Below are 13,576 nucleotides of genomic sequence, written 5' to 3'. Positions count from 1 at the left end.
GTAGGATCTGACCCTCCGAGGGGAGTGCTCTTCTGAACACAAGGGTTTCACACGTCAATCAACTGCATTTATGTCCAGAAAGCAGGATCGCCCTGATTAATTTGGGGACCTGGTGTGGGAGTGAACAGGACAAGCCTTTCTCCCGATGTCATCCTCTGTGTCCAGCGGTCCTCCAACCCCCAGTCACGGGGGTCCTCTCTGTCCACCCCGTTCCCCCTCCCCCCGAGTCACGGGTGTCCTCAGTCCAGCTCCCATTCCCACACCTCAGGTCAAGTGGTCCTCTCTGCCCAGTCCCCCCCACCCCCGGCCTAGTCACGGGGGTCCTCTCTGTCCAGTCCCTCCCCCGCAATCACGGGGATCCTCAGTTCAGTCCCCCCGCCCCCACCCCCGCCCCCGCCCAGCGTAGCGGGCGTCCTCTCCGTCCAGACCCGAACCCTTCTCGTTGGTCCGGTCGGCCCCCTCCCACCCCCGGGGTCACCGTGGCGGCGCGGTGAAGTTGGGTCTCTGACGGGCCCGACTGGGACCGACAGCAGGTCTGGTAAAGACAGGCTCCTCTCGACCGCGGCGGCTCCCCGGGAAAACCCCGCTCGCGCGGCCCACGCGGAGACCACCTACCCGCCCGCGCACCGCCAGCGCGCAGACTCCAGCCCCCCGGCTCCGGACGTCGCGCCCAGCTGCGCCGGACGCGCGCCGCACGTCGGCGGGCACGCGCACGCTCACGTCGGCGCGCACGCACTGTCCGGCGCGGGTCCACGCCCGGAAGGACCGCAGCGCGGGACTCTCTAGGTGTCAGAGGTGCGTGCGGTTGGAGCGGGAGTGGACGGGGGTCCGGGGAGGTAGGGGGTGGGGAACTGAGGTGGGGGGAGACCCCCTCGGGGCCCCGCTCCCGGGCAGTGGCCCGCCGGGCGTCCCCTCGGTCCAGGCCCCCTTCCGAGGGTCTCGTGCTGGCCCTTGCGCCCTCCCCGCGGCGGGACCGAGGGGTGAGGGAGGGGGCGACGCGTGGCCCCCCTGCCGGCAGTGCGGTCTGGCCGGAAGGAGCGGGTGCGTGGAATTCCTGTCCCGCAGGTACCCGAGCGGCCCTGAAGATGTCGTACATGCTCCCGCACTTGCACAACGGCTGGCAGGTGGACCAGGCCATCCTTTCGGAGGAAGACCGGGTGGTCGTCATCCGGTTTGGACACGACTGGGACCCCACTTGCATGAAGATGGACGAGGTCCTGTACAGTATAGCCGAAAAGGTAACGCAGCTCCGCCGCTTCGTGTTGCGTTCCGTGATCAGCTTGCTCATTTCACCGGCATTGCTTTTGCTTGTCTGTTTGGCGGTAGAATTTAAAGTGAGGTTAGAATCCGTCCGGTGCTCCTTCCTCGTGCCTTTATTCCTGGCGTGCAGCACATTCGCTAGATTAGCACACGGATTCTTACCTTGTGGTGGGAGGCTGTGGTCCTGAAACTGTACAGGATAGGTCCTGTGGTTTTTCTGGGAGAAGTTTCCGCAGATTTTCAAATTTTAAAAATGATTCACGATTCCTTCTCTATAGTGCCATGAACAAACGCCTACAGGTTTTGGGAAGAACGATCGAGTTTACTTAAATAGTTTAGTTTAAAGGGTTGTCCATTTTTGCTACCTTGCTTATCGTACTCGTAAAGCAGAACTTTCATGTTAATCTGGTTTTCTTCTAGTCTTTTTTCCCCTTTACTCCACGATGCTCTTTGTAAGTCACTTGATTTATAGCTTAGAGTGATTCATTTGCAGGAGATGTTAGGAGAGAATAGAATTGTGCTTTGTGGTACTAGTTTTCCTGATGTTTAGTGTTAGTCCCCTGGCTAGTCAGTCTTGCTTGACAACAGAAGTGCAGTCATTGGCAACTATTGTATAACGGGGGACTGAGCGCTTTTCTAAATTTCCGCATGGCGATTTTTTTTTAAATGTATGTTTATTTTTGAGAGAGAGAGAGAGAGAGAGAGAGAGAGAGGGAGAGACCGAGTGTGAGCGGGGGAGGAGCAGAGAGAGAGGGAGACAGAATCCGAAGCAGTTCCAGGCTCTGAGCTGTCAGCACAGAGCCCATCGTGGTGCTCCCCGCCAACTGCCAACTGAGAGTAAAAGTAATGGAAGGGTTGAAGCCATCTTTTCTTAGGGATAAGGGGTTAAAACAACACCTTTTAGTAGGTAGCAAAGATGTGAGGATGTATTTTGTATTTAGGAAAGGAAAAACTATCTGATAACCTTCAGAACGCCTGGCTGGCTCAGTAGAGCATGCGACTCTTGATCTTGGGGTCATTAGTTCGAGCTCAACATTGGGTATAGTTTACTTAAAAAAAAACAAAAAACAACTATCTGGGGGCACCTGGGTGGTTCAGTGGTTTGAGCGGCTGACTTTGGCTCAGGTCATGATCTTGCGGTCTGTGGGTTCGAGCCCCGCGTCGGGCTCTGTGCTGACAGCTCAGAGCCTGGAGCTGCTTCGGATTCTGTGTCTCCCTCTCTCTCTGCCCCTCCCCCACTCACACTCTGTCTTTCTCTCTCTCTCAAAAATAAATAAACATCAAAAAAAACTGTCTGATCTTCTATTGCTAATTTTTACTGTTTCCTATTTGGTAAGAGAGGCAAAGTGAGATGGGGTGATGGCATTGGGGACATTAGGGACCATTCGTGTGTGTCAGTCATCATGAGTGTCACTTGGGATACTTCCCCAAGTGCACCTCAGATATTCTGATTCTTTTGATCTGGGGTGAGGTCCAGAAACAGGCCCAGCTCCCCTGGGAATTCTGATGTGACTTTCAAAAACCCCTCAACAGAGGTCAGGATCAGAATGTGGGTGCTGTGATTAGCAGTCATTCCCCTCCTCTTCCCCAAGGAGCTTGAGGAGGTGCCTGGGGAACTCAGGAGAGCGGCAGTTTTCTGATGCTGGGGGTCCTCCCATTTGGGGTCAGAGGGCATAAGTGAGGTGGTGCCAGGGGGTCACGCCTCGCTTAGGCTATGGTGGTCAGGGGCAGATACTAGCCAGTTGAGTCAAGAATTGCCTAAGGGCACTTTTCTGAGAAGCAAATTGTCGCTCTGTTGACTTTGAAATGACTTCGGGTGTGTGCCCCGAATTCTGTGTTGCAGGCAACCGTGTGAACACCAGGCGACGTCCAGCTCTCGCTGCCCTCAGTGCGAGGGTACGGTAATTAGAGATGTGAGGCTCGTTTGGGTTCTCATATCTGAGCAAAACCCAGCAAAATGCTTTTAGCTAGGAGACAGATTTTGTGTGTGAATGTAAGTTTTTAGGGACTTTTACCAGAGCTGTTCTTTTCTCATCCGTTTCTGTCAGTTACAGACGCTGTCGCTGGTGGACGTACTCTTTCTGGTATTGAACCTGTTGATAAGAATGGCTCAATTGGGCTCATTTTGAGTATTTTTCTTTGTTTTTTTTTAAGGTATTTTTTCTTTTGTCCCAAAATTTGGATTTCTGTCCTAATAAACTTTTTTTTTTTTTTTTTTTAATTTTTTTTTTTCAACGTTTTTTATTTATTTTTGGGACAGAGAGAGACAGAGCACGAACGGGGGAGGGGCAGAGAGAGAGGGAGACACAGAATCGGAAACAGGCTCCAGGCTCCGAGCCATCAGCCCAGAGCCTGACGCGGGGCTCGAACTCACGGACCGCGAGATCGTGACCTGGCTGAAGTCGGACGCTTAACCGACTGCGCCACCCAGGCGCCCCCTAATAAACTTTTAATATAATGTTATAGTATAGTTATTAAAAATGCAAACTTGAAACGCATCACGAGATTATGGTTTTCTTTTTTTCTTGGTATAAAGGCAAAATATGAGTTTATAATTCTGGAAGCCCTTTTTGGGGAATCTCAACAGGAATATTTGAAATTTAAAGTTTTAGTATAAAGAACAACTTAACTCTCTATTTAAAAATCTCCCTCTGCAGAAATGGCAGATAGTGGGGGATCTTCCTCATCTTGTTACGAGCCCTGTTTGGATACCCCAGCTGTTTTAAAGTGAGTAAAAGTTGCGCCGTTTAGGCTGGACTTGATTAGATTGTTCTCCTGGAATGTAGTGTGTCGACTTGATGCTTTGACGTGGCCGACCTCCCGACCCCACCTCATGCTGGAGTAGTTTGGAGCTGCTCTGAAGACGTAAGAGATGTGCTGAACGATTTTACAGATGTCTGGAGTTTGCTGGAGTGGTAATAAGCAAAGCTTCCTGATTAACAGCTGATTTTATACACAGCTTCAAAGAGAGACTGTTTGGTGTATCTCTGAGCTGTCTTGAGGTGTCTTGCCGTTTTGTAGGAGGTTCGTGACAGCTCACTGTTACCGAAATCCCATAACGGGGAAGAATAAACAGGACATTTAATTTTTGTGTGTTAAAAGCCCAAATAAGTAGTTTAAAATATGCAAAGCTTCAATGATATCATTGACTCATGAGCATACATTCTCATTAAATTGTATATAAGACAAATATATGTATGGAACGTTTTAGAAATGACTTTAGAGAAGAGCATTTTTTTTTTTAATATTTATTTTTGAGAGAGAGCATGAGTGGGGGAGGGGCAGAGAGCAAGGAAGACACCGAATCCGAAGCAGGCTCCAGGCTCCGAGCTGGCAGCACAGAGCCCGACGCGGGGCTCGAACCCACGAACCACGAGATCATGACCCGAGCCAAAGTCAGCCACTCAACCGACTGAGCCCCCCAGGCACCCTTAGGGGGATCATTCTTAAACCTCGCATAAAGTAAGTTGAACTCTACTGGTAGTTGATGTTCTCATAAGAGCCAACAAAATGTGTATGTTTGCTCTGGATTTGTGTTTCTGGAAATAACAGCCTTGGAGCTAGGAGCAAGCTATGAGGGGCAGTAAGGGTAGAGACCAAGCTTGTTTCTGCTGCTTACTACCCGTATGACCTTAAATAACTTGTCTGTGTGCCTCATTTTACTCATCTGTGGGAAAGGGATGGTAGTGCCTAACCCAGAGGGCAGTCATGAGGATAGGATGAATATAAAAGACTTCCAGAACACTTCTTGTCTCATGTAAGCAGCATGTTCCATAATTCTTAGCCACTGTTGTTAGTATCATTACCACTCACATCGCAGAGTTTTCGAGAGTTATTGTTGAGCTAATCGGGCAAATAGTAGTTGGGGAAAATAAAGTTATCGTGCAGTTTTTTGATGGCTTTGACATGAATTATCTAAAAATCGACTGTTATAAATAAAATACATAGTGCCAGTTGGCAGTCCATAAGATTTTTTCCAGCATTTTAGGTGGGTTCTTAGCCAGAGGAGGAGTCCCATACAAGAGGGTGGAGTGGTGGTTGGGGTCACGTGCCAGCCTCAGTCTCAGTGATGTGCAGGAGTTACTTTTTGGAGGCAAGTTGAGTGGCTTGTAGAAGGACTACCGAACAGTTTAATCCGTGACTTGGTGACGAAAAAGGAGGGGTGCTTATAAAACGTGTAGGCGGTAGAGTTGGAAATCATAGTTACTGTTGTAGACAATCAAAAGAATATGTACATTAAGAAACAACTTGATAATAGAAATGAAATTTGTACATAGAGTCGTTGGTTTTTAAAAGATCCTGTCGAACAGCCAATTAAAATTAGTGCAAATATAGCAGGCAAAATACTATTTTAGACATAGTAAGACTTAGGCAAACAAGTTTAAAGTGCCATTTAAAAAGATGACTCCTAAAAAATGAAATAAATAAATAAATCCTGTGGGTAGAGAGGCAAGGAACCTAAAAAAGAGGAAATTCTCACGGTTAAGTAAACTTCAGAGACACACACATTAAAATAGCGTGCTATCGTTTCTTAGATATAGCAGAGCTAAAAAGGTGAAAGTTAATATTGAGGTACCTGTAGAACGGATCTCCTTTCAGGAGGCAGTTTGGCATCGTATAAAAAGCCTTGAGAATAGTCATACCTTATGCCTAGTAACCCCGCGTCTTCAATAGACGAAGTTTTATGCTCCACAAGACCTTTGCTATAACTTCTGTCATAACTGGAAACAACAGCAGTGTCTCATGATAGGAGAACATGGTGATGACCGTGAGCTCTAGCGTTTGAACCCTTAGACGCATCCTGTTGCCAGGTGGGAAACAGACCTGTCCTGTGGTCCTCACGATGGCTCCCAGGGGTAGGTGCTGGCACGTAGTTTGTCCAGGCTCAGAAACAGACGGTTGGGATTTAAACTGGGAATGTCCTGTTCACGGGATGGAATGTTATTTGGCTGTTAGAAGTTATCTTCTAACAGCTTCTTCGATGACATGGGCATCAGTTAATGATGTCAGCTGGAGAAAACAGAATGTATATGATTTCCTCACAAGTGAGCTTGTGGGTCTGGGGAAAGGGAAACACTTTTTGCTTTAAGACACCCATACTATTGATTTTATTTGACTGTCCTATATTTTTAAGTTTTGGGTTTTTTTTCCTTTTAGGTAGCCTGTATACCCCACATGGGCCTGAACTCCCACCCTCAAGATTAAGAGTTGCACGCTGTTCTGACTGAGCCAGCCATGTGCTCCAGCCCAGTGTTTTTTAAACAAGTTGTATAACTTAAGGGCATCTGGCTGGCTCAGTCTGAAGAGAATGCAACTGTTGATCTCAGGGTTATGAGTTCAAGGCCCACATTTGGGGTAGAGTTTGCTTAAAAATACGGGGCTGGACACATAGTAGTGGTTTTCTTTCTTTTTTCTTTTTTTTTTTAATGTTTATTTTTGAGAGGGAGAGAGACAGGGTGTGGGCAGGGGAGGGGCATAAAGAGAGAGGGAGACACAGAATCCAAAGCGGGCTCCAGGCTCTGAGCTGTCAGCACAGAGCCCGACGCGGGGCTCAAACCCACGAACCGTGAGATCATGACCTGAGCCAAAGTCGGACGCCCAACCGACTGAGCCACCCAGGTGCCCCAGTAGTGGTTTTTCCATTCCATTTCTATATTTTCAAAATGAACGTTATTTGTTTATGTGTATTTTATTTTTGAGAGAGTGGGAGTGAGGAAGGAGCAGAGAGAGAGGGAGACAGAGGATCTGAAGCAGGCTCAGTGCTGAGAGCGTAGGGCCCGCCGCGGGTCTCCAACCCACAAACCCCAAGACCACCACCTCAGCCAGAGTCGGACACTTAACCTGCTGAAGCACCCAGGTACCCCAAAATGAACATTTTTTTAAAATTTTTTTTTAACGTTTTATTTATTTTTGAGACAGAGAGCATGAACGGGGGAGGGGCAGAGAGAGAGGGAGACAGAATTGGAAGCAGGCTCCGGGCTCTGAGCCATCAGCCCAGAGCCCGACGCGGGGCTCGAACCCACGGACCGTGAGATCGTGACCTGAGCTGAAGTCGGACGCTTAACCGACTGAGCCACCCAGGCGCCCCTGAACGTTTTTTTAAATGGAGAAAATACAGTAGACTCCTAGCTTCATTTCACTTTTATAAAACATACACAGAGTTTTAGTTAACTGTGGGTTCGTCAGTGGGGGTGAAACGTTCAGACCATGTGGAAAGCATCACGACAATTCATGTAACCCGCATTAGAAGCAGCTTGGATAAATGGTAGCTTTTCCAGGGGGAAGACTGGGTAGGTTGTACAGGTTTCTAGGAAGGCCCCTTGGTGCCGTGTGCGGTTCTCATCTGGCCGCCCAGATGGGTGAGCAGCCCCTTGCTTTCTGCAGGTGTTTGAGCTGCAGGAGCTTGAGAGCCTCCCGTCAGACCGAAGTGGCACCCCACCAACCCTGCGGGCAGGTCTGTTTGAACTCAGCGTTACGTGATTAAGCTCACACTGTCCAAAAACACATTTTTAGTGACATTAATGTGTTTCTTGTATTTCAGAATGCAAGCTTATTGTTCAAATTGACTTGATAAGCGTTTACTGGTCCCGTGTATGAGTCAGGTACTGCTTGGCTCTGAGGACACATCAGTAAAGAGAACAGACGTGGTTCCTAGCCTCGGAAAGCCTTAGATTTATCTGGAGAACCATAGTGTACTTTACATAGAGGGGAAGAAAAGAATTAAGTACTGTGCTGTCGTTAGTTGTTTTACTTCTGAACGAGCTACCGTTTTCTTCCTCCTCATTGAAGGCAAAGGGAAGTAGGGCCTGCTCTCAAAGTCTCGCTGTAAAAACCAACGTTTATAGTGAAGATTGTATCGTTGAGTTTGGGTAATTGAATATCTTCATGTATGAAACAGGTGGTATATTTTGATCACTTTAAGAGGACGTGGTTTCTTGTGTCAGTTTCTGCTTTAACTTGGGAGATGTAGAGGTTCTAGGAACTGGAGCCAACTGGCTAAATAATTCACATTGAATCCGAATGGCATCTTGGGCTTTCACTGCATTGGCACTTTACGCTTTAGGGGACAAGTGGACGTGTTTGTTTGGTTTTACTATAAGGTTAACATCTGTCAGTGTAAGTTGTGATAGCTCTGTTGTATTACATGGAAAGTAATAACGGAATAATGATGAAGTGAAACGTAGGGGTAGGCAGCACCTACGGATGCACAGGGTCCCTTTTGCCGGAAAGCTCTGCAGAGGCGTGTGCTGTACTCCAGCCCTGCTGTCTGAGGGCCGCGGCAGTATGAAAAGAACACTTGCCACAGAGGCCATCTGGACACGCGGTGTGTGGCACACTCGATTCCACAGCTGCCTTGTCTTCTGTCACCAGGAAAGAGGGAATTGGGGGGTGGCCAGGAGGGGCCCCAGCTCCATGCCTGGGTCCCTCAGTAACTTCCCTCCTTTCGCAGCCAGTTGTGGGACATGTCCATATTTAATGCCTTCTGTTGGTCAGACCTCAGCCCTGCGCCGTCTTGCACTGTTTATTTTGAGAGAGAGAGAGAGAGAGAGAGAGAGAGAGAGAGAGAGAATGAATCCTAAGCAGGCTCCACGCTGTCACCCTAAACACATGAACCATGAGCTCATGACCTGAGCTGAAAGCAAGAGTCGGACCCTCAACCAACTGAGCCACCCAGGCGCCCCTATAGGGGCCATTAAAATGTCATGTATTTTGTCGGAGAGATTCTATTTTGGGAGTTTGTTCTTTGGAAATAATGAAATATGTACATAGATTTAAAGGTAAGAATGTTCACAGGTGAATAATTGGTACTAATGAAAAATTTGAATTATTTATTTTCAGGAAAAATCAGAAAATAATGGAGGAATGATAAACTAATGACATAGCTGTTTGATGAAGTATTATGTAGCCCTGAAAATTGTGCTTTGGGAAAGTATGTAATTTGTATAAGAGAATGCTCATAATTAAAGCAGGATATAAAGTACTGTGGCATGGAATGATCATATTTTGTTAAAGCAGTATAAACAGATTAATATGTGTGTGTGTATGCCAGAAAAAATGGGAAAGAGTTTACCAAAAATATATTTGTAGCAGGGCGCCTGGGTGGCTCAGTGCGTTGAGTGTCTGACTTAAGTCATAATCGCATGGTTCGTGGGTTCACACCCCACATTGGGCTTTGTGGTGACAGCTCAGAGCCTGGAGCCTGCTTCAGATTTCTGTCTGCCCCTCTCTGCCGGTCCCCCACTTGCACACACACACTCTCTCTCAATAATAAACATTAAAAAAAAAATACATTTGTAGCAATTCTGGTGGTTGGGACTGGAGGTGATTCTGTCTTATTTACAGTTTTCTGAGTTTTCTAAATCTGCTATGATGAATCTGCAATTAGAGAAAAAAATGAAAGAAAATTTGTTGTGTATAGTATTATTTGGAGTAGTAGTCTTAGTATCTGCACATGTGCACCCCTGGATCAAAAAGGCAGGTGTGCAGCAGATTCTAGAAGAGGGTTTTAAAATAGTGGTTTCCTGTGTGCAATTAAGTATTTGTAGAAGTACAAATCTGGAAAAGTTTGAGATAGGTTATTACTGGATCAGCATGAATGACGTACCTGTGGACATTTTCTGTGGGACTCTCATAACTTGCTGTTGTGAAAATGGTAAAGCGAGGCGTAAGCAGCCAGTTGTCAGGAGCCCGAACGTGCTGAATCATCTCCCTGTGTATTAGCTCTGCTGGGAAAGAATGTTGGGGACTTGGTTTGAAAATTGTCCACTTATATACAAACTCTTGTGTTTGTTTTTAACGTGCTTTTGTAGAATAAAAAAATGGTGTGTTACTGTACAGGGTTGTTTCAATCTCTCCTAGGTGAAAAATTTTGCAGTTATCTATCTTGTGGATATTACAGAAGTGCCTGACTTCAACAAAATGTATGAGTTATACGATCCATGCACCGTCATGTTTTTCTTCAGGTATGTTCTCTTAAACTTGCCATTTCAGTTGAATATTGTTGGTCTGGAAGTTTGATGTAATCAGGAGATCTTTATATTTGATGGTATTTAGGTAGTAAAGTCAAGTAACGTCGTGAATTTTAAAAAAGTTCTGTCGTGGAGATTTAATTTACAAAGGAATCACCATTTGATGTTTGGTCAAAATTTCTTACCGTTTATTGTTAATACAGAAGTTGGTAAATAGCAGTGTTAAGCCTTAGACCATACTCCGAAAGTAGAGCTCCCTGGCTGGCAAGGAATGTTTGGGTGGATTGTATAGGGTGTGGATTCGCTTTATATTCTGTGTAACAAATGAGCACAAGTTGAGTAGCTAACACAGCACCACTTATGAGCTCAGTGCTGTGTCAAAGTTCGGGCAGGCTCAGTGGGTTCCCGCTCAGGGTCTCACCAAGTCAGAATCGGGGGCTGGGCCCTTACCTGGACCGTCAGCCTGGGAAGAAGCCACTTGGTTCACTTGGGTTGTTGGCTGAATGCAGTTCCTGGTGCTCACGGGTCCGGGGTCTCTGACTCCTTGCCGGCTCTACGCTGGGACCCCTCCCTGCTCCTGGAGGCCCTTCCGCCTTTGAAGTCTGCACAGTCTCTGAGATTTCCTGTTCTGCTTTTAAGGGCTGTGATTGGAATAGACTCATCCAGATAATCCAGGATTATCTCCTTATTTTAAAGTCGATTGATCAGAAACTTTTGGGACATCTGTCAGAGTCTTTATGCCCCATCATATCACAGTCCCAGGGAATCGGGCAGGAAATTCACAGGGTTTAGTGTAGGATTTTGCCTACCAGTCTGCCCTCTGGCTCCGAAAACTCACATCCTTCTCATATGCAAAATCAGGTATGGACAAGGCTTCTTAGGCTCCTGGACACCCCTTGTCTGTGGCCCCAGCTCTCCCAGCACACGGTGTGGGACAGCATAGGAAACAGGTCTGGTTTCCCAAGGGGACGTCAGGAGGAAGGGGGCCGACGCCCCAGCCCTGGGAGGGTGCTTGCCTGGATTTTCCTCCCTTTTTCATGAAAGGCATTCGCAGCTGGGCCGTTTTCCAGCCTCCTTCAGCCAGCAGCACATTGGGTTCTGTCATCTCCTTTCACTGTACCCTCTGTCCCTTGCAGCCGAGTCCCTGGCCTGGGCATCGGGGAAGATCCGTGAGGCACACCTCCCTCTCTTGTGACTGAACGTTTTGGCCTTTAGGGCTTTCCTGGGCTTCAGCAGTAGGTCGTGTGGCTTCCTTTTCCCTGTACCCCCCATTCTGCAGCCGTTGCTGGATTTCAGCACCTTCTGCCATCTGGAGAGGCTGAGAATTGAGTCTTTGTTCGCAGTTCTCACACTAGGTTGTCTCTCTCGTTTTGCTGTGAGCACCAGGGAGAAACCAGACAGCACCTTCAAGACTTTGCTTGCTTTCCTTCAGTTGAATATCCAAGGGCATCAGTCATTACAAGTCCTTCCCACAGAACCGCAGGATGCCATCGCGATGTCCTGCCAAGTAACAGGGTCCCTTTCCTCCACCCCCAGCAACGCGAGGTCCTCCCTTCCTTTGGAGGCGGCACCGGCTGTGCTCTCCAAGTCCGTGTTTCTTCTCACAGGCTCTTGGAGGCAGTCTAGGCCTTTTCTGTCGTGCTCTTCAAAATTCTCCCCTAGCCCTTGAGGTGGGAGTGAGGCTGAAAAAAAGAAGCCCCCCGCCGTCTGTGCACATGGGTGTTTTAGGACAGAGGCTGCACCAGAGAGAGACGGAACGTCTCTTTCTGCCACCCAGAGTTCTAAGACGAGGCGTGGTGGCACTTCGGTTAATGTTTTCACTAAATGTATATATATTGAGTCCTGCCAGGTTTTGTGGTCTAGTGCTGGGACGCGGATCCTGCCATCAGGGAACTTCGTAGGTTGGGAACAGCTGAGTAAATTAGCAGAGGGAAACAGGTGCCAGAGGGCGGGTATTTATAGGCACACAAACACTGAGTCAGGGTGGCGGGAGCTAAGTGGCAGCTGGGATAGGTTTGGGATGAGCTCCAGCCTTCTGGGGGGCGGGCACACGGCATGAGCTTCATGCTGTGTTTGGGAGCCTGAGAGGACACGGAGTGGCTGGCGGGTGATGGTGGGAGACTGCTGGGGGAGGGGGCGGGAGGGAAGGGTCCAGACACCCAGATCCCCCCTGCCAGGGAGGGGGAGGGGCAGGGTCCAGACCCCCCAGATTCCTGGGCCAGAGTGAGGATGTGGAATGTTATCCTAGAAGTGAAATTTTGTGGCAGAAAAGGAACATCGGATTTGCCTTTTGGAGGCTCACTCCGGTTAAAAGGTGGCCAGACCAAAGACTGCAGGGTGGATGGAACACTTCATTCTTAGGGAAGTGAGGAGTTAAAGTAATTAAAACTAATCAGTCTTCAGCAAACCTGGAAAAATTAGTGCATCAGGGACAACCAGGGTTAATATCTTCTATAAAGTGCACATATAAATCATTGTTAAAAGTAGCCTCTTAAGAAATACATTTGTAAAGAATTGACTATGTCTGTAATCATAAAAATCCAAAACATTATTAATTTCACAGTTAGTAGGATTTTTAATGAAATGTACACTAGGTGCTCACAAGAGCACCGTGAAAACTCATCCATTGTGTTTCCTGAGTAAATTAGTACAACCCTCTGGGTCCAAGTGACAAAAACTGTGTCCTTTGAGCTTTCGACTACCCTGTAGGGTATTTGTCCTAAGGAGACAGAGAAGAGTACAGAAAGAGCTTGCTCCCCACGCAAGCTGTGTGTTTTTAAGTAGCATTTAGGTTGTTTTCATCTTCTCCTGAATCATGGTGGATCCTCTTGACTGTGTGTTCTTCTCTTCAATGATGTTTAACGAGAGTTTGTAAAGGTGCAAAACAGAAAAGCCTTCTTCATGGAACTCTTTTTTAGAAGGATTTTTGTGAGCATTGACCCCCCTGTTTTCCTCTTTGCAGGAACAAGCACATCATGATTGACCTGGGTACTGGGAACAACAACAAGATCAACTGGGCCATGGAAGACAAGCAGGAAATGATAGACATAATCGAGACCGTGTACCGAGGCGCCCGGAAGGGTCGGGGCCTGGTGGTGTCTCCAAAGGACTACTCCACAAAATACAGATACTGAGCTCTCAGCCCATTCTCTGTGCATATAAATGTTGTGGAGTCCTTTTCATGTGGAAATACCTTGAACTATTTAAAGCCTTAGAGCATTTGGACACGAAGAAGTAAGGGTTGCATGGCCTCAACTTTCCGGCCGCCGGGCCATTGTATTTTTATATTAGCAAATATCTGTAAATACCTAGCTGAGGTAAATAAAATACGCAGTGATGGAAAGCCA

At 47.5% G+C, this 13,576-nt stretch overlaps 2 protein-coding genes across 9 annotated transcripts in view; one reads left to right on the top strand and one right to left on the bottom strand.

Annotated features, from left to right (window-relative positions):
• Positions 1-709, bottom strand: part of LOC109251734 (probable 2-ketogluconate reductase) — a 24,504-nt gene extending 23,795 nt beyond the window's left edge. For 5 of the 7 annotated variants that reach the window (XM_053902881.1, XM_053902879.1, XM_019423583.2 and 2 more), the window contains exon 1: positions 616-696. The gene's annotated coding sequence lies outside the window, so the exon portion shown is untranslated. Of the gene's footprint in view, positions 1-615 lie in introns of all 7 variants that reach the window. The other 2 variants (XM_053902880.1, XM_019423584.2) reach the window with 2 other exon arrangements.
• On the top strand, positions 693-13,576 carry TXNL4A (thioredoxin like 4A). 2 transcript variants are annotated; one of them, XM_019423591.2, is made up of 4 exons: positions 693-795; positions 1,066-1,238; positions 10,120-10,223; positions 13,192-13,576. In XM_019423591.2, exons 2-4 carry the CDS (start codon positions 1,086-1,088, stop codon positions 13,361-13,363), a joined length of 429 nt encoding a protein of 142 aa, XP_019279136.1. In that variant the 5' UTR covers positions 693-795; positions 1,066-1,085; the 3' UTR covers positions 13,364-13,576. The 2 variants fall into 2 exon arrangements, with proteins under 2 accessions (XP_019279136.1, XP_019279138.1); XM_019423593.2 differs by lacking the exon at positions 693-795 and adding an exon at positions 3,918-3,987 and having other exon boundaries at positions 1,124-1,238.

This window comes from Panthera pardus, unplaced genomic scaffold, assembly GCF_024362965.1.
Source record: "Panthera pardus isolate Hobbes unplaced genomic scaffold, ASM2436296v1 HiC_scaffold_15, whole genome shotgun sequence".
Classification (NCBI taxonomy): domain Eukaryota; kingdom Metazoa; phylum Chordata; class Mammalia; order Carnivora; family Felidae; genus Panthera; species Panthera pardus.
Note: the sequence above shows the minus strand (reverse complement) of the source record. Positions and strands in the feature narration are given on the sequence as shown.